The sequence below is a fragment of the Cetorhinus maximus genome, chromosome 2, assembly GCF_964194155.1.
Source record: "Cetorhinus maximus chromosome 2, sCetMax3.hap1.1, whole genome shotgun sequence".
NCBI classification, from domain to species: Eukaryota; Metazoa; Chordata; class Chondrichthyes; order Lamniformes; family Cetorhinidae; genus Cetorhinus; species Cetorhinus maximus.
The window spans coordinates 83851621-83876028 of record NC_135880.1 but is presented as its reverse complement, the minus strand read 5'-3'; the positions used below and the strand labels follow the sequence as shown (position 1 = coordinate 83876028).

The window sequence follows — 24408 nt, the reverse complement described above, 5'->3', positions numbered from 1 at the left end:
CATATAATACACTCCTGGGTGAGATAGCATTTCCAACGCAATATCATGCTGGATGGCCAATTAAGAGCATGAAACACTTCTGCTCAATGATGGGAAGGCTGGCAGGAGGGGGATGCCACGGAAGCCTGTTGGGCACCAGGTCCAATGGCGACCGGCTGGGGGATTTGAAAGCAGCAGACGCAGCTCCCCGCAGGCTGCCAGGAGACACTTTATAGATTTGGAGCTGTTTGACAAAGCCATTTTTTGAGCTGCAATGGCATCTGCACCTGCTAGGCATGCCAGGCTGGAGGGCAAGTCCTGTGGGTACTCGACTCCCTGGTTCTCAAGTGAGTGGCTGGGAATCCTCATGGAGGAGGTCAGTGCCAGGTAAGATATCCTCATCCGCAGGAATGGCAAGAGGAGGCCACCGCACCTGACCAAGAAAGCATGGGCAGAGGCGGCAGCCCAGGTCAGCAGCCATGATGTTGTGCGTCGCACATAGATGCAGTGCCGCAACGATCTGCTGCACTGAACAAGGGAGAGTGCAGAGTTGGCATGAATCTGTGTGGGAAAGTGTTAACAGCTAGCCATTGCCCCATGGTGCTCAGGAGTGTTAAGAGTCTGAGTGCCAAATGACAATGGTAGCAGCGCCAGCCAAGGCTGTGAGCTCTGGCTGATTGCTTTGTGGGTTGAGGGCCGTGACTCGGATGTGCCCTGCAAGGTGCTCCTCAGGTGGAGTTGGCCAGGTTGCACTGACACTGCAGGTAGAGAGTGGACTAATCAATTATCCTCTGTCCTTTCAGGAGGAGAGGCCATAACAACGTCGAGATGTCAAGGACGGGCTGGGGCCCCCGCAAACCTGCTCATGTTGACGAAGTACAAGATGGTACCTTAGAGATGGAGTGCTGGCACCCAGCTCGGTCCACCGGTCGTGGAGAGGCAGGGACCTTTGACAAAGGTAAGAGTGCAGTGCACAGATGCTAGTGTGTCGGAGTGTGTAAATGTTGTTGTGTTGTCTCATTTGTAACGGAAACCTCAAACCTGGAGTCCCCATTATTCATTGAAAGACGATGGCACCATGATGCAGATTTCCATTGTCTGACCAGCCTGCCTAGCATATACAGTGACAGTGTGATGACTAATACTAATGACATTCTGTTTTCCTCCCCTAGAACCTCCATCCAGCCAAAGAGTGCAGGACGCCAATGAGCCATCCTTGACACTGGAGAACCAATGGCGATCAGATGCACCTGCATCATATCCTTTCTCTGCACCAGGCACCAGCGCAGATACCAGCACTTTGGTAGGCATTAGATCATCGTCTACAATGTCGATGCACTGTGGTGAGGGCACGGCACACTCGTATGAGGAGCAGGCGAAGGCAGAGAGTGCCCAGGGCTCCGGCAGTTGGAGGACTGCTGGAGCCCAGGAGCAGGTAACGAGCCTCCGGAGTCGTCCATTAGGTGGCAGATGATGGTTGTCCAGCGGGATTTGTAAGAGAATCTGGCAGAGATTCCTAAGCGTTTGCATGCCATGGTCTATGCCATGGAGGAGTCGATGCGAAGCATGAGTACTGCATTGACCCTCAGCACTGAGCGCACTGCCTCCTCCAATGAGACAGTGGTGACTCTTATGGAGAGGCAGCTCCAGGAACAGAATTAGAGGTTCCTGGGGTTGCGTTCGCAGCTGCAAACTCTCACACAGGCACTGACCTCAAAAGGTCTGCCTCCACGTCCTGTGTGCTTCACCAGGCTCCTCTTCTGAGTTATCATCTGTGGCCTGTGGAGGTGCCTCAAGATCCTCTTCCTCCAGTGGGTTCCCTTTTGCCAGAGCCAGACTGTGAAAAGTGCAGCATGCAATGACTATCAGAGAGACATGCTCTGGAGGGTATTGTAGTGCTCCCCCTGAATAGTCCAGGCATCTGAATCTCATCTTCAGCAGACTTATGTTCCTCTCAATCACCACCCTTGTGGAGGCATGACTCCTATTATACCTCTGCTCTGGTTCTTGGGTGCCAGAGAGGCGTCATAAGCCACCTTTTCAATGGATAGCCCTCGTCACCCAGCAGCCATCCACCCAGTTGAGCTGGAGCCATGAACAGCCTTGGCACCTGTGAGCATCGGAGGATGTAAGCATCATGGGAGCTGCCGGAGTACCTTGCACAGACTTGCAGAGTCTGCGTGTTGTGGTCACAAACTATCTGGAGTGGAAGCCCTTCCTGTTCACGAAGGCATCCGGCTCATCCACTGGCACCTTAATGGCCACATGTGCAGTCGATGGCATCCTGGATGAGGGGGTGGAAACCAGCAATCGCTGCAAACCCTCTGGCTCGCTCAACCTAGCTGACCTCGTCCATCCAGAAATGAATAAATGTCATGGCCCACCTGAACAGAGCATCAGTCACCAGCTTCACGCAACTGTGGACAGCTGATTGGGTCACTCGACAAAGATCCCTCACTGACCCCTGGAAAAAGCCAGAGGCATAGAAGTTGAGGGCCACTGTGACCTTCAGAGCCACTGACATGGGGTGGCCGCCCATACAGTTGGTCGTGATCTCCGGCCCAATCTTTTGACATATGGAGGTCACAGTCTCCCTGGAGAGGCGGAGTTTCCTTCGGCACTGCACCTCTGACATGTTGAGGTAGCTGCATCGCTGCCTGTACACTCTGGGAGCAGGATAGTGGGCATCTTCTGTGGCCTCTTCCGCCTTGGACTCCGTGCTGGCCCTGTGCCACTCCTCCTGCAGGTCAATCCCTTGGACGCTGCCTACAGACACCTGGCCTCCTCTCCCTTCTGCCCATCTCTTCCTCCTCAGAGGAGGTGCCACCAGTGGAGTAATCAATCCCCATTACCAGAGAAACAGAAAGCTGCCTGGCAACTGGAAGGGTCCACACAGTATAAATCCTTCAAGGGCCTTGGAGACATCAATGAGTCCTGAAATGATGGCTAGCAACGCAAAGACTGAAGCTGTCAAGTTTTACTAAGCAACCAGCAGCAAACTATCTCCTAAACTCCTCACTAATCACAATGACAATGCTCCAGGTCCTTTTTATCCCATCCTTGGATGCCCATTCGTTAAAAACGGGCTGCCAGCCTTCCCACGCGATGAGAGCGAAATCACACGAGCAGCATAAAATTGAGTACAATTGGCCCTTTAATTGTCGGTGGGCAGGGCTCTGGCTCCCACGTGCACCCGCCAACCTCAATATTGCTTGTGTGCGCAGTGACGCTGGAGCGCACGCCCAATGTCATCTTGTGCAATTTCGTGTGCGTTCGGGTTGGGCGCACACCGACCTTGGAACGTAAAATTCAAACCAAGAAATAAAAGCAGTCTTGTTGTTTTACAGTACCAGATCAGCACCTCATGTGGATTTCAAATGCTTTTTTATGCAAAAGCGCAAAATATATTTGGTGGTTGAATAGTTTCACACTTCTCTCCAATTATATGCGCTGATTTATTCCCCATCCCCAAATTTAATCATCTGTATTCCATCAAACAATGGCTTAAAACTTGATGGAAAAACCATGGCATGTGAACGGCACATGCTTTAATTAATTTACAAATTGGCCAGTAACTTGTGACAGGGAAGTGAGATCCTGGGAATTATTTATTGCCACAAATTGCTACACAACTTTTCTCCAGTTACTGGTATTAATTTGGCCTCAGGTAAAACAAAGTCATGGAAGTCTTGTGCAGATCACCACCTGCTACACCCTCCAACCTTGCCATCAACTGAAAAGTCAGTAATCCACTCTATTGAACTTCATTTGGAGGGAGCACTGAGAAAAACAAAGCAACAAGTGTATTTTGGGTGGGAGGAACTTCTATGTCCAATAATTTTGGATACAGCTGCCAAACTGGTCTCCATCAGATGGTAAAGCCAAGTTGGTAGGGTAACCAACTCAACCTGGTCAAGCTATCTATCACACACATTTTCGTCCACGAGAGCGATGGTAGCAGTCCTTGTGAAGACAAAATTTTGTCTTCACAGCAACACATCCACGACAGTACTACCATCTTGCTAACTGGGCAGACTAAAGAGACCTAGAATCCCAAAATAAGGCACTAGGGAAATTAGCATAGGCAGAATTGTATGCCACCATAGTCTGTAATCTTATGATCCAGCACATCCCTCAATCCTCCATTATCATCAAACTGGGGGATCAGCTCTAGTTCAATGCGAAATGTAGAAAGGCGCACAAGCAGCAGCATCAGACATGTTTTAGAACAAGGTACTGATCACATGAAGTTACTATACGGAACTACCTGCATGCTAAACACAAAGTAGTAGCCGGCTATAGGCAGAGTTTTTCAATGCCACAACCAATGGTCTACTTCTCTTCTAACTTTTCACTTCCTCTGGATAAAAAGTATTGCTAAGAAAACCCACATAGCCCCCAAATGTTTTTGTCCTTTTGAAGGGTACATGGAATGCTATGTTCCAAGCCTACCCTCACCTGTTCCATGAAATATTTAGTCCATTTCTGACACTTCCCTTCTCTAACTGGACTTCTCCGTCTGATATAAATGGACGGGCAGCATGTAATGTACACTTCAACACTTGTACCTAGGAACTGCAAAAACAACTGCTTTAGGGACCCAATTTGCATAAATAACTAGTCTCCAGCCTGTTTCAGGCACATATATTGGATTTTCATTTCTAAGCTGACCTGAAAATTGCATCAGATGGGTCTTGGGCTCAAGCAAGCACAGCAGTCATTTAATGCAGGCATGGGTGACAGACAGATTCAAGTAACTGATATGCTGGGTTACTGAAGCCTGGAAGGATGACTAGACAGAGAGGTTCAGGCCTGCAGTGACCTTGACTGCAAGAGGCAATGCTGCAGTATATGATCTCACAGGTTGTTTCAGAAGGTAACACATCTGCTATAGGCTCCTTGGGGGAGTTCAATCTCCTTATGTAGTTATGATGTCTTGGGTCTAATAACTACATTTGCAAGACAGAACACTGTGAGCATATCTCCACTAGTTTGTATGCCTTCCATCTGAACCTTTTTGCACCTTCCTTCTCCTCTTGCCACAATGACATGCCCAGAAGAACCTTTAAAGCGCAATTCCAGAAGCCCCCAGTTCAGGATGTTTAACGTAAGCTAGAGGTATTTGAAATCTAAATAACAAAAACTGTTTTATCTACGAGCAGCTGAGGATCCATTTAAATATTAATGGGAATGGCCATATCCTGACATGTATCACCAATGGTTCGTGAGCAGGAGCAAGAACTAGCGCTAGCAACCCCGGCAAACATGGAAACGATGTGGAGAGTAACAGTGCCTGTATAAATCTGGAATCAAGTTGTCTGCAACAAACAAAGAATTAAAGGCAATTAAAGGTACAGTTTTTTTTGTACTTTTCCTTTCCCATTTGTTGCATCCTTAAAGCAGAATATGAAATTGAATTTCATTTGCATATATTTCATTTACTATTTGAGAGCTGTCTTTCGAAAACATATTAAAGAAAAAAGAATGAAATCAATTATTTAACTTTTGCTTCTCCTGCCCTGAAATAACTCTCACACTATGCCAATAATTGACTCTAACCATGGTAAAGCAATTTTTCAAATTTAATCTTTCCAGATAAATAACTAATATGCTGTACATGTCCTTTTACTTTGATCATTTACACATCTCTTGTAACACTATGCAATACATTTGTGTCTATAATTCACAAGTTAATGGCATCCTAAAAGTATAATTAAACAAAAATAATTTTCTGAACCATTTGAAAGAGGGTGACCTTTTTGCCCAAGTAGTCCAGCTTACCATGCCAATGCCATTAGTTTTGGGTTTATATACAGTCTCCCCCAGGACGACATATGCCCCTGCAAGGACAATCTCATTACTTTCTTTCACCTAAGGGGTAGGGGAATGGAGAAAAGACAGTATTAAAGACAAAACATTTCAAAAGGGCACTGCTTATTTTAAAAATGGAATTCACAAAACAGAGTATTAAATAGCGTATCTAGAGCGCATAAACATTATGTAAAACTACAGTCTAAGAAAACAATATACAACCCCACATAACCTAAAGGCAGTTTAATAACAATAATTTGATAATTAGTTTAATTATTTCACAGTATACGATAAACTAATCTGAATATTAAACATAATGAAAGACTGGTGGGGGGGTGTGGGGAAGTGAATTTCCACAGAAGTTATTCTGGTCGCTCACCATAACTTCAATGAGAGCCGTCTCCATCCCAAAAAGGCATAAGCAATGTTACAGTGGATGTGAGAGAGAACTCTCGCTGAAATTCACCTATCTCCACATAGATCGCATATGTGCCCATATATGTGCCCATTATATATAGTCAAATGAAGTCAAAGGTTGGGATTTTACGGCCTCGTCGCAGGCGGGACCAGCTGCGGCCGAGGTGGCAACCCAGCCAGTAGTCCATTGACTTGCGGCAGCACTGGAAGATCGCGGCGGCGGGCGGGTGTGGAAAATCCCTCCCAAAGTTTTTAAATTCCTTCATGTATTTCCAGCAAGGAATTCATAAAGTATGGGTAATGGACGAACAGCTGAATTCCAGAAGTAAATCAGGACAGATAAAAGACAAACTATAAAATTACAAATCATGGTCAGTTTCACTAGTACGATAGTGTAGTGGATTAAGAGCCCAGGAGTTAAACTCAAATTTCACTAAAATTGGAAAGCCACTGAATTCAGTAAATATAAAAAAACTTGAGCTGTCACCAGGGGAAAACTACCGATTGCAATTAAAAACACAGCACAAAGGGAACCTGCCATGCGTACCTGGCCTGCGTGTGACTCTAGTATTGGCTGTGTAATGTTCCATGAAAGAAGGTAGCATAAATAGAAATATACCAAATGGCACAGTTAAGGTTTAAGATTAATCCATACTTCGAAGTATCTGTGGATAATAGATCAACGTGAACATGCTAAAGCTGGTGAAAGGAAAATTTAGGACAGATGTCAGAAGAATTTGTCATGCAAATAGTGTTCGATATTTGGAGTAGTTAGGGCATGGTAGTAAAGATGTAGCTTGGTTAATTTAATGTCACTTGTGGGCAAATTCTCAGAATTTTTAATTTGAGTTAGAAGTACTGAGCATTTAAAAATACAAGTTAATCAAAAATAGACAACATAAATTTGTTCAGTTTCGAAAGCAGAGTGTATTTAGACAGATTTAATAGTTTATTAAAGAAGTGACTCATTGAAATAGATAAAGGAAATGCAGTCGATATAGTCCATATAGATTTTAAGGTTGTAATAAATAAGGTCTCACAAGTAACATGTTAGAAACATTCAGGCATAAGGCATAAGTAAATATAACAACACGGATGGAGAGTTGGTTGAAGAACAAAAAACAATTAAATAAATGGGTTGCTGCAAATATCTAGTTCATAATTCATATGCTTTAGAATATAACTTTTAATTTTAGGAATTAAAAGGGTTAAATGTAAAAAAATGGAAAAGTGTGGTTAATTAAGCTGATAAAGAACCCTAATACAAAGGCAAATCAAACAAGCCTAGGTTTAATTAACCCATGTTTAACTTACATGGTCAGGGTTGATGGAGCAAAAAAGAACTTAAACAATGGTTGACCCATCTCTATATCTCTCAATGAAACCAGGGAGTCTGGAGAGAGGGCAATTATATCCATTAGAAATATAAACTATTCATATGGATTACAAATCAAAGAGTTGCACTGATCATAAAATAATTAACTTAGATTTCGGTTTGAGGTCATCCCAAAGCATGCCAGATTGTCATAGCGATGGGCTGTAGAGGTAGAAGGTTCTTTGTTTAAGTTATCTGGGCGTTTGCTCAGAAAGCAGGCAGTTGCAGTTTTGCTTTGGTGTAGGTGTAGGCTGCAACTCACTGGATTGAGCACACCACCAGGGGATAATTGTTAGTCAGGCCTGCACTTTAAGCAAAAAAACTGACTTACAATTCAGGTGGTGCTCAAGATCAGTTTGGTTTTCATGAGGGAAAAAGCAGCTGGAAGATTTTCTAGTTTACAGCTAGAGGAAGAACTTTACAGTGGTCTTCCTAGAGGCAGAAAGCAGTCAACAGAGTTTGCTTGGAAACGGTGAGAAGGCAGTTGGATATCTGCCGGTAACCAGAACAGGGAACAGGGGCATCCAAAGTCCTGAGGCGTTAAACAGAAGTTGGAGGGTCACTTAGCCAAAAAGTGAATGAAGGATCCCCAAAAATTTTTCTTTGGAGAACAGCTGGAACACGGAGGTGGATTCCAGAGGGCTGTGGCATACCCTGTGGGTTGGTCCCTAAAAAAGTGATTGAACCTTCAAGACTGTTGTAATGCAAAAGGGAATTCTTGTGAGAGTAGTAATAAATGGAACTGAGTTTATAGCATAAATCTTTATAAACTATAGTGTTAGGTTAGTGGTGCTTGCTTTGTTAATTTTTAAAATAAAGTTTGTTTTTGTTTAAAGTCATAAAAACTTGTGGCATCATTCTGAAAGTTAATTACAGGGTGTTCAGATTTCTCTGTAAATGTTAACAGTCCCTAACAGGATTGTAAAAGGGCACCGAGTAGATTGAGGAAGAGCTCAAAATGTAGTGATATGAAAGTAGAGAATTTGGCAAGCAACAAAAATGATTGCAGGAAAGCAGAGGTTAGTGGAATTGGCAAAAAGGAAGCAAAATATAATTTAATATGGATAAATGGAAGTGTTACTTTTGACCTTTTTTTAAAAAACACTGGGCGGAATTTTATAGCCCCGTTGCGGCAGGTATGGGGCCATAAAATATGGTGAGCCGCTCAAAAGTCTATTCAGTTCAGCGGGACCTTAAAATCCTGCCAGCATAAAATTCCACCCAAGAGATTTCAAAAAGGGTAACTTTTAATAAAAGCAGAAAATGCGTGAAATACTCAGTATCTGTGGAAAGAGAAAGAGTTAATGTGTCAGATCAATAACCTTTCATCAGATATGAAGGGGATAGTTATGAAACTGGTTTAAGTCAGGGAATATAAACCACTGATGTGAAGTGCAGTGTGTGCATTAGTTTTATTGTTAGTGCCAAAGGCAAGTTGCACTGATTGAACCAAGTGAATCTGATCACAATCATTGTTTTATGAGAATTCACTGGGAAATAAAGCAGCTTATTGATTCATATCAGGTTTTATTTCACTAAGTATATGTTCAGTCTGACTTCAGGGAGACTGAAACAGTACATGTGTGAAAGGCACAACTATCCAGTTCAGGTCGCTGTTACATTCCCTGATTATACTATTGTACAAGTAGATATAGGGCAGTGTTCTTCTTAGGCAGTCCCTTGGGATCAAGGATGACTTGCTTCCAATCCGGTTTGACGGGTTCTGAGGTGGTTGATTGGTCCATTACGCGATCTGAACATGTACAAGTGGAAAGGAACTTACCGATTGTGTGATAATCATAAAAGAATCTCACTCCTCTCCATCTCCACCAAACCTTTGCCAGAATCTTTCTGAACCACTTAGTGCAATATCTTAGTCAGGGTCTGCTACCAGAAAGTCAGTGCAGTTTCAGAAAAGGTCGAGGAACCATTAATATGGTGTTTGCAGTTAGACTGCTTCAGGAGAAATGCCAAAAACAGAATATGGGCCTCTACACCACAACATGATGAAGGCATTTGACACAGTCAGCCGTGAGCACACCTTTGGAAGGTAATGGTGAAATTTGGCTGCCCTGAGAAACTCATCACAATAGTTTGATAGTTCCACGAAGGCATGCTCGCCTGTGACCTGGATGTTAATTAGTTTTTTGACCCATTCTCAATCACTAATGGGTTAAACAGGGTTGCGTGCTACCCGCCAACCCTTTTCAGCACGTTTTTGACCACCATGCTCTCCGATGCCTTCCAGGATGGTGATCCTGGAATCAAAATCAGATATCGGATGAACAGAAAGCTGCTCAATCTGAGACAACTCCAGGTGAAGACCAAGGTCTCCAAGGACATATAGCACAATTTTCATGCTGGCTGATGACTGTGCACTAGCTCCTGGTTCAGAGCTGGACATGCAATATATCATGGACTCGTTCTCCAATACATGCAAAAACTTCGGCCTTAGAATCAGCAACAAGAAAACCAGCCTGCTCCAGGAAAGCCTTATCATGAGCCCAATGTTTCAGTCCATAACCAGCACCTGTCGACAGTGGATAAATTCAGTTATCTCAGCAGCACACTCTTTCGAGCTGACTATATTGATGCTTTTATCTATAGACCTTTAATGAAAGACCATAAGAAGTGTAATCAAATGAGCAGTGGCTGGAGGTATGCTTGGCGCAAGGTGCAAACCGAATGCGGCTGTCATTTGTCAGGAGGTGACCATGCATGGAAGAGTGCTGAGAGAGCCATAAAGACTTATAATTTAAATAACCACCTGGTTGTCTCCTGACTTTGTACTGACTACTGGAACAGAATTCACTGAAGTAGTTAAAGTGCCAGTGAGCATAGTATAAGTAGGTTATTCCATTTACCAGTTACTTCATCTATCAATATTTTCATTGATCTGACAACGAACATTTATGCTTCTTGCATTATTGATGGGTGGGTCCATGATTACTAATCAGTGTGAAAAGGGACCCTTCAACCAAAAAAGTTTGAGAATCACTTGCAATGATTTCAATGTAGTAAGTTAAGGTCATGCTTTACTTTCATATTATATACAGGTAAAAAAGTTACCTGTAATTGTAATTTTACTGCTGTTGAGGCTCAGGTATCTTCCATGACTACAGCTGTGGGTAGAGTGCTTAACAAAGAACATAGGAACATAGGTACAGAAGAAATAGGAAGAGGAGTAGACCATTTGGCCCCTCGAGCCCGCTTCACCATTCAAAAAGATCATGGCTGATTTGTGTTTCGAATTCCACATTTCTATCTAACCCCGATAACGATAACCTTTGATTCCCTTGCCTAACAAGTATCTATCTACATCTGCATTAAAAAATATTCAATCACCCCACCTCCACTACCTTCTAAGGCAGGGAATTCCAAAGTCACACAACCCTCTGAGGGAAAAAATTTCTCATCTCAGTCCTAAAAGGCGACCTCTAATTTTAAAACAGTGCCCCCTAGTTCTGGACTCACCCACAAGAGGTAACAGCCTTTTGACGTCCACCTTGTCAAGGCCGTTCAAGATCTTGTACGCTTCAATCAAATCACGCCTCACTCTTCTAAACTCCAGTGGAAACAAGCCCAACCTATCCTCATAAGACAACTCAGTCATTCCAGGTATCAATCTAGTAAACCTCCTTTGAACAGCCTCCAATGCATTTACATCCTTCCTTAAATAGGGAGACCAAAACTGCACACAATATTCGAGGTGCAGTATCACCAATGCCCTGTATAACTGAACATAACATCCTTACTTTTATGTTCAATCCCTGTCATAATAAAGGATAGCATGCCATTAGCTTTCTTAATTACTTGCTGTACCTGCATACTAACTTTTTGTGACTCACGTACTAGAACACCTAGATCCCTCTGCACCTCAGAATTATGCAGCTGTTCTCCATTTAAGTAATACTCTGCTTTTTTGTTCTTCCTGCCATAATGAACAACTTCATATTTTCCAACATTAAACCCCATTTGCCAGATCTTTGTCCATTCACTTAACCTATCTATATTCACCTGCAACCTCATGTCCTCTTCACAACATACTTTCTTACATATCTTTGTGTCATTTGCAAATTTAGCCACCATGTCTTTGCTCCCCTCATCTAAGTCATTGATGCAAATCATAAAAAGTTGAGGCCCCAGTACAGACCCCCGTGGGACTCCACTCATTACATCCTGCAAATCGGAAAAAGACCCATTTATGCGTATTCTCTGCTTTCTGCCAGCCAGCCAATCTTCTATCCATGCTAACATGTTACCCACTACACCATGCGCTTTTATTTTCTGTAATAATCTTTGATGTGACACCTTATCAAACATTTTCTGGAAATCCAAGTGCAGTGTACAAGCTCCCCTTTATCTACTGCGCATATTACTCCTTCAGAAATCTCCAATAAATTGGTTAAACATGATTTTCCTTTCACAAAACCATGCTAACTCTTCCCTATGCCTTGAGCTCTTCTAAGTGCCTAGCTATAATCTCTTTAATGATCGATTTTAATAACTTCCCCATGACAGACGTCAAGCTAATTGGCCTATAGTTTCTTGTTTTCTGCCTCCCTTCCTTCTTGAATAGAGGGGTTATATTTGCTACTTTCCAATTTGATGGAACCTTTCCAGAATCTAGCGAATTTTGGAAAATTAACACCACCGCATCAACTACCTCATTAGTGACCTCTTTTAAGACCCTACAATCTAATCCATCAGGACCTGGGGTCTTGCCAGCCTGCAGCTCCATCAATTTGCTAGTGATTTCAATTTCACCAAGTTCCTTTCTCCCGTTCACCTCCTGATTAAGGGAGATGGTGGCAGAGTGGTATTGTCACTGTTCTAGTGTTCCAGAGACCCAGGGTAATCCCACCATGGCAGATGGTATAATTTGAATTCAATAAAAGTCTGGAATTAAAAGTACGATGCCCATTGCCGAATATCGTAAAAACCCATCTGGTTTACTAATTCCCTTCAGGGAAGGAAATCTGCCACCCTTACCGGTCTGGCCTATATGTGACTCCAAACTCACAGCAATGTGGTCGACTCTTAAATTCCCTCAAAACAAGGGCAATTAGGAATGGGCAACAAATGCTGGCCTAGGCAGCAATGCCCACATCCCCTGAATTACTGGAATTTTTTTTGTATCCTCTATAGTGAACACAGAAGCAAAATATTTGTTCATTTCTTCCACAATTTCCTTATTATCTGCTATTAACTCCCCACTGTCACTCTCTAGAGGACCAACATTCACTTTACTTACTTTTTACCTTTTTAAATACTTGTAGAAACTCTTGCTATCTATTTTTACGTTTCTAGCTAGCTTCCTCTCATACTCTCATTCTTTTCTTCCAATTAACCTTTTAGTCAATCTCTTCCGTTCTTTATATTCGGTCTAATCATCTTTGCGGAGTTGTATGCTTTTTCCTTAAATTTTTGCTTTCCTTAACATCTTTAGTTAACCACAGATGGTGGGTCCCCCCCCTTAGAATTTTTCTTTATAGTAGTAATTCACTTATTCTGAATACTCTGAAACATCCCCTTAAATGTCTGCCACTGCTTCTCTATTGATCTGCGCTCCAGCCTAGTTTCCCAGTTCACTTCAGTTAGCTCAGCTTTCATCCCCACAGAGTTGCCCTTATTTAAGTTTAAGATACTAGTCTTAGACCTGCTCTTCTCCCTTACAAACTGGATGTAAAATTCAACCATATTGTGATCGCTGCTGCCTAGGGGTGCCTTTACTCTGAGGTCATTAATTAATCCTGTCAGATTACACAATACCAATTCTAATATAACCTGCACTCTGGTTGGTTCCAGAACTTGTTTCTTAGAGCAGATATCTCAAAAGCATTCTAAGAACTCCTCATCCAGGCTACTACTGCCAATCTGATTTTTCCAGTTTTATGTGTAGATTAAAATCACCCATGATTATTGCCATCCCTTTATCACAAGCACACAATATTTTCTCTTGAATACTTTGTCCTACACTGTGGCTACTCTTAGGGGGCCTGTAGACCACTCCCACTCATGACATTTTCCCCCTACTATTCCTCAACTCCACCCAAGCCGATTCTACATCGTGATCTCCTGAACCAAGGTTATCTCTAACTATTGCACCAATGCCCTCTTTGATTAACAGTGCTACCCGTCCAACTTTACCTAGCTTCCTATTCTTCTTGAATGTCATGTGCCCCTCAATGTTAAGGACCCAATCTTTGTCGTCCTGCAGCCAGGCCTCAGTAATTGCTATCAGATCAGATTTATTTACTTCAATGTGGGCCATCAATTCATTTACTTTGTTATGGATGCTACATGCATTCAGATAGAGAGCCTTCAGTTTTATCTTTTTGCCACCTTTGTAACATCTAGTCTTGACTGATGTATTCTTAGGTTTTTTCTCTCTGTCCCTCCCTGCCATTCTCTGACCCTCATTTCTCATATTACTAGTTTGCTCTCATGTCTTGACTCTCTGCCATGAATTGCTACCTCTACCCAAACTTGATCCCTCACCCCTCTTGTTTAGTTTAAAGCCCTCTCTACTTCCCTAGTTATGCGATTTGTGAGGACACTCGTCCCAGCACAGTTCAGGTGTAAACCGTCCCAACGGTACAGACCCCACTTTTCTCAATACTGGTGCCAGTGCCCCACAAACCAGAACCCAGTTCTCCCACACCACTCTTTGAGACATGCATTCACCTTATTTGCCCAATGCCAATTTGCACATGGCTCAGGTAATAATCCAGAGATTATTACCTTTGAGGTTCTGCTTCTTAATTTGGTACCTAGCTCCTCATACTGACTTTGCAGAACCTCTTTCCTAGTTCTACCTATGTCATTGGTACCTATATGGACCACGACAACTGGACCCTCCCCCTCCCATTGCAAGTTCCTCTCGAGCCCTGAGCAGATGTTCCGAACTCTGGCACTGGGCAGGCAATTTAGCCGTCTGGACTCTTGCTCTTTGCTGAAGAGAACAATGTCAATCCCCCTCACTATAGTATCCCCTACTAACACTACATTCCTTTTTGCTCCCCCCGCTTGAAAGGCTTCCTGTACGATAGTGCCATGGCTAGTCAGCTCATCCACCTTACAGATTTCGCTTTCATCCACATAAGTTGCGAGCACCTCAAGCCTGTTTGACAAACGCAAAGTCTGAGGCTCATCCACTACTGTTCTGAAGAAGTCATACGGACTCAAAACGTTAACTCTGTCTTTCTCTCCACAGATGCTGTCAGACCTGCTGAGTTTTTCCAGCAATTTTTGTTCTTGTTCCTCCAATACTGTCTGCTCGGTCCCATTACCTGCCTCACTGACAGTCACATCCTCCTGTCCCTCACTGCTGACCAAAACAGATGACCCTATTCTAAGAAGTGTGGGTGTCTTCTGGAACAAAGTATCCAGGTATTTCTCCCCCTCCCTTATGTTGTGCAGTGTCTGCATGTCAGCTTCCAGATCAATAATCCTCGTGTGGAATTCCTCAAGCTGCTTACACTTCCTGCAGACGTGTTTGTCACGGAATGCCTTAGCGTCCAAAAGTCCCCACATCCCACAGCTACAACATAACACCTGTTCTGCCATTCTAACTTGTTGGGCAGGATTTTACCGTCGGCGAACGGGGTCAGGGCCCACTCGCCGACACGTAACATGACGCGTGATGACGTCAGGCAGGACTCCCGACGTCACCCCGCCCCATTTAAATTTTCAGGAAGGTGGGGGCGCAGCAAAATCAGCTGCGGGCCCACCGACCTGTCAATGGCCAATTGAGGACATTGACGGATCAATTAAAGTAATTAGTGGACCTGCCCGTCCAACCTTAAGGTTGGCGGGCAGGCCAGGAGCCACGGCGGGAAGTAGAAAAAACATGAAACCTCATCCACAGGTGGGATGAGGTTTCATGTAGGGTTTTAAAAATTTTAATAAAGTTTTGTTGGAAATTATGAACATGTCCCAACTCATGCGACATTGTCACATGAGGGGACATGTAAGGGAGCTTTTTTCTTCTATTTTTAATATTTTTGCACGTAGAGCCAATCTCCCTGAGGCTGCACTTAGCCTCAGGGAGATGAGTGCGCTTTTTCATGTGCATGCGCGAAAGAGCGCACTCTCGATTTTAGGAATCCCCCCCCTGCCCGCACAGGGGGTGCATAGCGCTTCCCGCGGATGTCACACTGGGCGGGCCTTAATTGGCCCGCCCACGTAAAACGGCGCCGCGCCTCCGATCGGGGGTGCCAATCAGAAGCGCGCTGGCACCCGCCTGCCCATCAACTTCCTCCCCGACGGGGGAAAATTCAGCCCGTTATTTAATTTACTTTACTTACTTTCTTCCTATGTATGCTACAATCTACTGTGTTAATTGAATGTTAGTACCACTGACAACTAAGGTTATATGCTTCTTAACTACAAGGTATGCCTTCGTGCTCTTTTATCCTGTGTCTCTGCCACTCTCTTGTCGCTCTTTTATCCTGTATCTCCGCTCTCCTGGTGCTCTTTTATCCTGTGTTTCCGCCACTCTCCTCGCGCTCTTTTATCCTGTGTCTCCACTCTCCTCGCGCTCTCTTATCCTGTGTTTCCACTGCTCTCCTCGTGCTCTTTCATCCTGTGTCTCCTTCGCTCTCCTCGTGCTCTTTTATCCTGTCTCCACCACACTCCTCGTGCTTTTATCCTGTTTCCACTGCTCTCCTTGCGCTCTATTATCCTGTGTCTTCACCGCTCTCCTCACGCTCTTTTATCCTGTGTCTCCGCCGCTCTCCTTGTGCTCTTTTATCCTGTGTCTCCGTTCTCACTGCGCTCTTTTATCCTGTGTCTCTGCTGCTCTCTTATCCTGTGTCTCCACTCTCCTCGAGCTCTTTAATCCAAAAAGAGCATACAAAAAGAGCATGTCCTAGCTTGCTTTTTGAATATGTAGTCTTCTAGTCCAGAACCACAACCAGTAAGTTACCATAACTAACTCCAGGAAAATTCCAAGTAGGAAACTTGACTATTGTTTATGATGTTTATAATATGAATGTATTGTAATAGCAATTTCATTAATGCAGAATAAAGTCCTGACCTTTGTCTGAAGATGGATGAAGTTTCCATCTCGCCACATTTCAGTTTCTAGTGTTTGTCCAGGAATAACTGGCTTTGCGAACCGAACCTGTATTAAAAGAATATTACTTTATAACTCCAACTGTTTCATCATTGTCACTATCTCATGTCCCAGACACTATCAAAAAAAATTATGACCAAATTATTCAATTAAGTGCAAAAAACCTGTAATAACCATTAACTTCCATGGATATGTATAACTCAGGCCAAAAAGTTCAAAAGGATCTACAAAGATTTAGTACTAACCCATCGATGATGCAGAAAAATATGTTGATGTGCTATCAAGTTTATGTACGAGGACCAGCTGCTTTTTCTATGATCCTTATACACAATGATGATGTACAACTTCTTCAGCATACCCAACATTTTCAGAAATTAAGCACAATTTTAAACAAGCAATGCTTTTCTTGTAAACATGAAATATAAATGCAAATTATTCTGCATTATTGACCACAAACATTCTAAACATAAGCTCCATTTTTAAGTCAAGGTAGCAGTCATGCAGCTGATGGTCAAGGCAGATGGCAAAATGTTTCACCCTCAGTGGCACAGGGTGCCTTTAGATCCCATCACGTCCGCTTGAATTTTAATCCAAAAATGAAAAGTGGTCTAATCACGTAGTCCCTCTATATAATTAATTATAACAAATAAAAATTACACCTAAGAGCTAAATGCACAACCAATACAATGCTCAGTGGATAATGGATTATAAATTTTTATATATTTTTTGTACCTTGATGGCTTTGAAATTTGTCACATCGTTATTTGCATACTGTTTCAAGACGTGCCGTGCAGCAAACCCCATGGAACACAACCCATGCAGAATAGGCTTTTTGAACCCTTTAACAAAGAGAATTAAGTTTTTTCATTCTTTAAAAAATTATTCTGTAAGCATTTCACATTTCATAAAGCTAATCTAATGGGAAATTATGTATTATCTTAATGATAGCTAGTGCCCCAAGTGCACAACCAGCTTCAGGTTCTTCACTCAAATTTTTGGCCAGCAACTCTTTTTCATTCTGGTAAATGTTAGCTTCATGGAGGTCTTGCTCTACAGTGCTTTGCCAGGTTATTCTTGGTCTTCCAGGAGTTACATATGTATGTGATTTCCACCATTAAATGGGATCTTATGTATTAGATTGAGATTTATTTTTAAACTGTCCCAAATTTTACATGTATGTAAATATTTTTAAAATTAGTTTCTGCCCAAGCCGAAAGAAATAAGGTTAAGAATTCGACAAAATATGACAGCATCTCATTCTTAGCATGACATAAACAGGAAAGCCGAAAACAATTAATACAATAAAATGTGTTAAAACAGTGTATCTCAATGATTAATGTTACAACAGTATATCATTAAGATAAGTCATTTATCAGATTCCACATCTTTTGTCATAATTTTAATCAACATTTATATAATTCTAATTTGTAGAATATCAACTGCAGAAAAGTGCTTAGCGATCATTAAGGAATACAATGTGACTCTCAGGATATAAATATTGGACGAAACACATTTAAAGATATTTTGATTAAGGGGTTATGTGATTTTTTTTTTTATTCATTCATGGGATGTGGGCTTTGCTGGCTGGGCCAGCATTTATTGCCCATCCCTAATTACCCTTGTTAGTGGTGAGCTGCCTTCTTGAATTGCTGCAGTCCATGTGGTGTAAGTACATCCACAGTGCCATTAGGAACAGCGTTCCAGGATTTTGACCCAGCGACAGTGAAGGAACGGCAATATATTTCCAAGTCAGGATGGTGAGTAACTTGAAGGGGAACTTCCAGGTGGTGGTGTTCCCATCTAATACTTGAACTTTTCGTTCTTCTTTCATAGACGCTACCTGACCTGCTGAGCATTTCCAGAATTTTTGTGTTTTTATTTTGCAACTTAAAATAAAGTCTGGAGTAAAAGATTACTCCTAGCACATATAGGACTACCCTATAGGTCTTAGAAAATATAACAGTTTAGAAAAAACATATAACTGAAAAACAGCTTTGAATAAAGGACGATAAACATAGGTCTCCCCAGCCTCCTCCTTCAACCCGACATCTCCAAGTACTTTGCATCTCTCCAATTAGGATTCTTGTACATCTGCTTCCTGAGACCCACCATTGATTGCCACGCCTTTAGCTGTCTAAGTCTCAACCTCTAGAATTCTCTCCCAAAACCTCTCTGCCACTCTCTCCTTCCTTAAACTCTCCTTAAAACATACCTCGTTGATCAAGTTTTTACATCACCTGTCCTTTTGTTTCCTTCTTTAGCTTAACATCGATTTATTTTTGTCCAATTACACTCCTGTGAAGTGCCTAATGATGTTTAACCATGTTTAAAGCACCATATAAATGCAAATTGTTATTGTTGTTGATCAATTTTGTAACTGTTGCACATTACCATCCTTTCTGTGTCAATATCTTGAATGTGAAGCACATCAAACATATTTAATGTACAGAAATATACTTAGTGAAATGTGTGGTACATTTAAGAAAATGCTAGCAATGTGAGACATCAAGCATTTTGAAATGCTTATTTATTACAGCTACGTGTTGGTGTACATTTGCTGGTGCTGTTGGGGAGGGTTTAAACTAGCTTGTCAAGGGGATGGGAACCTGAGGGGTAGCTCAAATTGGAAGGAAGTAAAGCTGATAACGGGAAGTAGAAAAGTAGCATGTGAAATTAGAAGGCAGGCGAAACAAAGACAAGCATCAACTAAGCATAGAATGCAGGATAATGTCAAAAAGATAAAGTTAAAGGCACTATACCTGAATACACGCTGCACTCGCAACAAGGTAGATGATATAAAGGCACAAATAGAGGTCAATGGATATGATCTAATTGCCATTAAGGAACGATGGCTGCAGGGTCACCAAGACTGGGAATTGAATATTCGAAGATATACAATATTTAGGAAGGACAGGCAAAAAGGAAAAGGAGGCGGTGTTGCACTAATTATAAGGGAGGGGATCAGTACATTAGCAAGGGAGGATCTCAGATCGGAAGACAAAATGTGGAATCTGTTTGGATGGAGCTAAGAAAAAGCAAGAGGCAGCAAACATTGGTAGGAGTTGTTGTGGAACCGACTAGAGGTCAGGCTATTTTTGATCTTGTATTATATAACAAGAAAGGGCTAATTAATAATCTTGTTGTAAAACATCTTTAGGGATCAGTGGCCATAAAATGATAGAATTTTACATTATGTTTGAAAGTGATGTCGTTCAATCTGAAGCCAGGGTGTTAAATTTGAACAAAGGAAATTATGAAGGTATGAGGGGCAAATTAGCAGAGGTGGTTTAGGAAAATACAGTAAAAGGTATGATGGCACATAGGCAATACATAGTCTTTAAAGAATTATTACATAGTTTAAAGCAACTATGCATTCCTTCAAGGCACAAAAACCCCAAAAAAGTCAGTCAATCGTGACTAAAAAGGAAAGTAAGGATTGTATAAAATTAATAGAAAAGGCCTGTAAAATTGTCAGAACTAGGGGTAAACCTGAGGATTGGGAGTATTTTAGAATATAGTAAAGTAGGTCCAATAAACTGATAAAGAAAGTGAGAATAGAATATGAATATAAACTAGCAAAAAAATAAAAATGGACTCTAAAAGCTTCTCTAGATACTTAAAAAGGAAACATATGACTAAGACAAATGTAGGTCCATTACAGGCAGAGTCTGGAGAATTTATAATGGAGAATAGAGAAATAGTAGAGACGGTAAATTATTATTTTGCGTCTGTCTTAAGGAAGATACAAGAAATCTCCCAGAATTAGAGATCCAAAGGACTAAGGAGAATGAGGAATTGGAAGAAATTTGTATTAGTAAGAAGGTTGTGTTGGAGAAATTAATGGGACTGAAGGTTAATAAGTCCCCAGGACCTGATATTCTACATCCCAGAGTGTTGAAAGAAGTAGCTGTAGAGATAGTAGATGCATTGGTGATCATCTTCCAAAATTCTATAGATTCTGGAACAGTTCCTGGAGATTGGAAGGTAGCAAATGTCACCCCAGTATTTAAGGGAGGGAGAGATAAAACAGAGAATTTCAGACCTGTTAGCCTTACATCAGTAGTAGGGAAAATGCTAGAACCTATGATAAAGGATATGGTAATGGACACTAGGATAATATTGATCTGATTGGGCATCGTCAACATGGATTTGTGAATGGGAAATCACATTTGACAAACTTGTTGGGAGTTTTTTGAGGATGTGACTAACAGAATTGATAAAGGCTGGTGTAGTATATTTGGATTTTCAGAAGGCTTTTGATAAAGTCCTCCACAGAAGGTTGGTTAGCAAACTTAAAGCGATGGGATAGGAGGTAATATACTGGCATGGATTAAGGATTGGCAAACAAAGTAGGAATAAAACAGGTCATTCTCCCTTTGGCAGGTTGTGACTAGTTGGGTAACGCAAGGATCAGTACTTGGGCCCCAGCTGTTCACAATATATATCAATGATTTGGATGTGGGGGCCAAATGCAATATACCCAAGTTGACAGATGACACAAAGCTAGGTGGAATGTATGTTGTAAGGAAGATGCCAAGCGAGTTCAAGATGATTTGGATAGACTTAGTGAGTGGGCAAGAATGTGGCAGATGGAATATAATGTGGAAAAATGTGAGGTTACCCACTTTGGTAGGGGAAATTGATGTGCAAAGTATTTCTTAAATATTAAGAGATTAGAAACTGCAGATGTACTGCAGCAAGCAATTGGGAAGGCTGATAGTGTGTTAGCCTTTATTGCAAGAATATTATCGAAGTCTTGCTTCAATTTTATAGAACCTTGGAGTACAGTATACAATTTTGGTTCCCTTACCTTAGGGAGGATATTATTGCCATAGGGGAAGTGCAACAAAGGCTCATCAGACTTGTTCCCAGATGGCAGGCTGTCCTATGAAGAGAGATTGGGAAAACTGGGCCTGTGTACTTAAGAGTTTCGAGGAATGAGAGGTGATCTCATTGAAACGTACAAAATACTTAAAGGGATAGACAGGATAGACGCAAGTAAGATGTTTCCACTAGTTGCGGGGTCTAGAACTAGGGGACACAATTTCAAAGTAAATGGGAATCCACTTTCCACATAGGAGCAGAAGTAGGCCATTCAGCCCATCGAGTCTACTTCGCCATTCAAAGAGATCATGGCTGATCTGATAATCCTCAACTTCACTTTCCTGCCTTTTCTCCATAACCCTTGATTCCCTAAGTGATTATAAATCTGTCCATCTCTGCCTTGAATATACTTAACAACCCAGCCTCTACAGCCCTCTGCAGTAAAGAATTCCACAGATTCGCTACCCTCAGAGAAGAAATGCCTCCTCATCTGTCTTAAATGGGCGACCCCTTACCCTGAGATTATGCCCTCTGGCCTTAAACTCTCCAACAAGGGGAAACAACCTCTCAGCGTCTAGCCTGTCAAGCCCCCTAAGAATCTTATATGTTTCAATAAGGTCACCTCTCATTTCTTCTAAACATCAATGAGTACAGGCCCAACCTACTCAACCTCTCCTCATGAGAAAATCCTTCCATACCCGGGATCAACCTAGTAAACCTTCTCTGGACTGCCTCCAATGCCAGTATTATCTTTCCTTAGATAAGGAGACCAAAACTGTTCACAATATTCTAGGTGTGGTCTAACTAGCACCTTGTATAGTTTCAGCAAGACTTCCCTACTTTTATACTCCATTCCCTTTGAAATAAAGGCCAGCATTCCATTTGCCTTCCCTATTATCTACTGAACTTGTATGCTAGCATTTTTGGGATTCATGCACAAGGACTCCCAAATCCATCTGTGCTGTAGCTTTCTACAGTCTTTCTCCATTTAAATAATATTCAGCTCCTCTATTCTTCCTGCCAAAATGCATAACCTCACATTTTCCCACATTATATTCCATCTGCCAAGTTTTTGCCCACTCATTTAACCTGTCTATATCCCTCTGTAGGTTCCTTGTATCATCCTTCCCACCTATTTTTGTGTCATCCACAAACTTGAAGATAGTACATTCACTTCCCTCATCTAAGTCATTAATATATATTCTAAATAATTGTGGCCCCAGCACTGATACCTGTGGCGCTCCACTAGTTACAGGCTGCCATCCTGAAAATGCCCCCCTTACCCCAACTCTCTTTCTTCTATTAGTTAGCCAATCCTCCATCCATGCTAATATACTACCTCACAACATAATGGGCTCTTATCTTATTAAGTAGCCTTATGTGTGGTGCCTTATCGAATGCCTTTTGGAAATCTAAATATATTACATCTACTGGTTCCCCTTTATCTAGCCTGCTTGTTACCTCCTCAAAGAATTCTAAAAAATTTGTCAGGCATGAGTTCGCCTTCATGAAGCCATGCTGTCTCTGCTTGATTATATGATGCATTTCTAAATGCTCTATCACATCCTTTATAATAGACTCCAGCATTTTTCCAATGACGGATGTTAAGCTAACTGGCCTATAGTTACCTGTTTTTTGTCTCCCTCCCTTTTTGAATAAGGACATTACATTGGCAGTTTTCCAATCTTCTGGGACATTTCCCAGAATCTAAGGATTCTTGGAAGATTACTGCCAGTGCATCCACTATTTGTGGAGCTACTTCCTTTAATATCCTAAGATGCAACCTATCAGGTCCAGGGGACTTATCAGCCTTTAGTCCATTAATTTCCCTAGTACTTTTTCTTTAGTGATAGTTATTGTATTTATTTCCTCTACCCCTTTCGCCCCTTGATTAATTAGTATTTTTGGAATGCTATTAGTGTCTTCTACCATGAAGACTGATGCGAAGTATTTATTCAACTCCTCTGCCACTTCCTGGTTCCCCATTATTATATCCTCAGCCTCATTCTATAAGGGGCCTATGTTCACTTTGGCCTCTCTCTTCCTTTTTTTATATTTAAAGCTCTTACTATTCGTTTTTATATTATTTGCTAGTGTACCCTCAAAGTTTATTTTCTCCCTCTTTATTATTTTTTTGGTCATCTTTTGTTGGTTAGTAAAACTTTCCCAATCATCTGGGTTACCACTAATCTTTGCCACATTGTATGTTTTTTCTTTCAATTTGATTCTATGCTTAACTTCCTTGATTAACCCCACAGTTGACTTATCCCCTTCCTAGAATCCTTCTTTCTCATTGGGGTATGTCTTTGTTGAGTCATGAACTATTTTCTTAAACGTCTGACATTGTTCATCAACCGTCTTTTCTGCTAAACCCCTTTCCCAGTCCTCTCCAGCCAACTCTGCCCTCACTCCTTTGTACTTACCCTTATCTAAGTTTAGCACAGTTGTTTCTGACCCAAGTTTCTCACTCTCAAACTGAATGTTAAATTCTATCATGTTATGGTCGCTGTTTCCTAGGGGATCTTTTACTCTGAGATCTGATCCCTGGTTGGATCTACAACATATTGTTCTAACTGTCCCGAATACACTATGAATTCTTCCTTGTGGCTACCTCTGCCAATTTGATTTTCCCAATCTACATGAAGGTTAAATTCACCCATGATTAATGTACTGCCTTTTTTTACATGCACTCAGTATCTCCTGATTTATTCTCTGTCCTACAGCATAGTTACTGTTAGGGGGCCTATCGGCTATCCCATCAGTGTTGTCTTCCCCTTGTTATTTCTTACCTTCACCTACGTGGATTCTACATCTTCCGATCCAAGATCATTTCCTGCTATTGCACTTATTCCATCTCGCACTAACAAAGCTACCCCACCACCTTTTCCTTCCTGCATGTCCTTTTGAAAAGTCACATACCCCT

The 24408-nt window shown here is 41.9% G+C and overlaps 1 protein-coding gene across 1 annotated transcript in view; it reads right to left on the bottom strand.

The window, feature by feature from the left end:
* hsd17b4 (hydroxysteroid (17-beta) dehydrogenase 4) overlaps positions 1-24408 on the bottom strand; it is a 155188-nt gene that overhangs the window by 17669 nt on the left and 113111 nt on the right. The window contains exons 19-21 of the mRNA XM_078566668.1: positions 17394-17500; positions 16623-16709; positions 5761-5850 (exon numbers count right to left, since the gene is read on the bottom strand). Of these exons, the coding sequence (XP_078422794.1) occupies positions 5761-5850; positions 16623-16709; positions 17394-17500 (284 nt within the window). The remainder of the gene's footprint in view (positions 1-5760; positions 5851-16622; positions 16710-17393; positions 17501-24408) is intronic.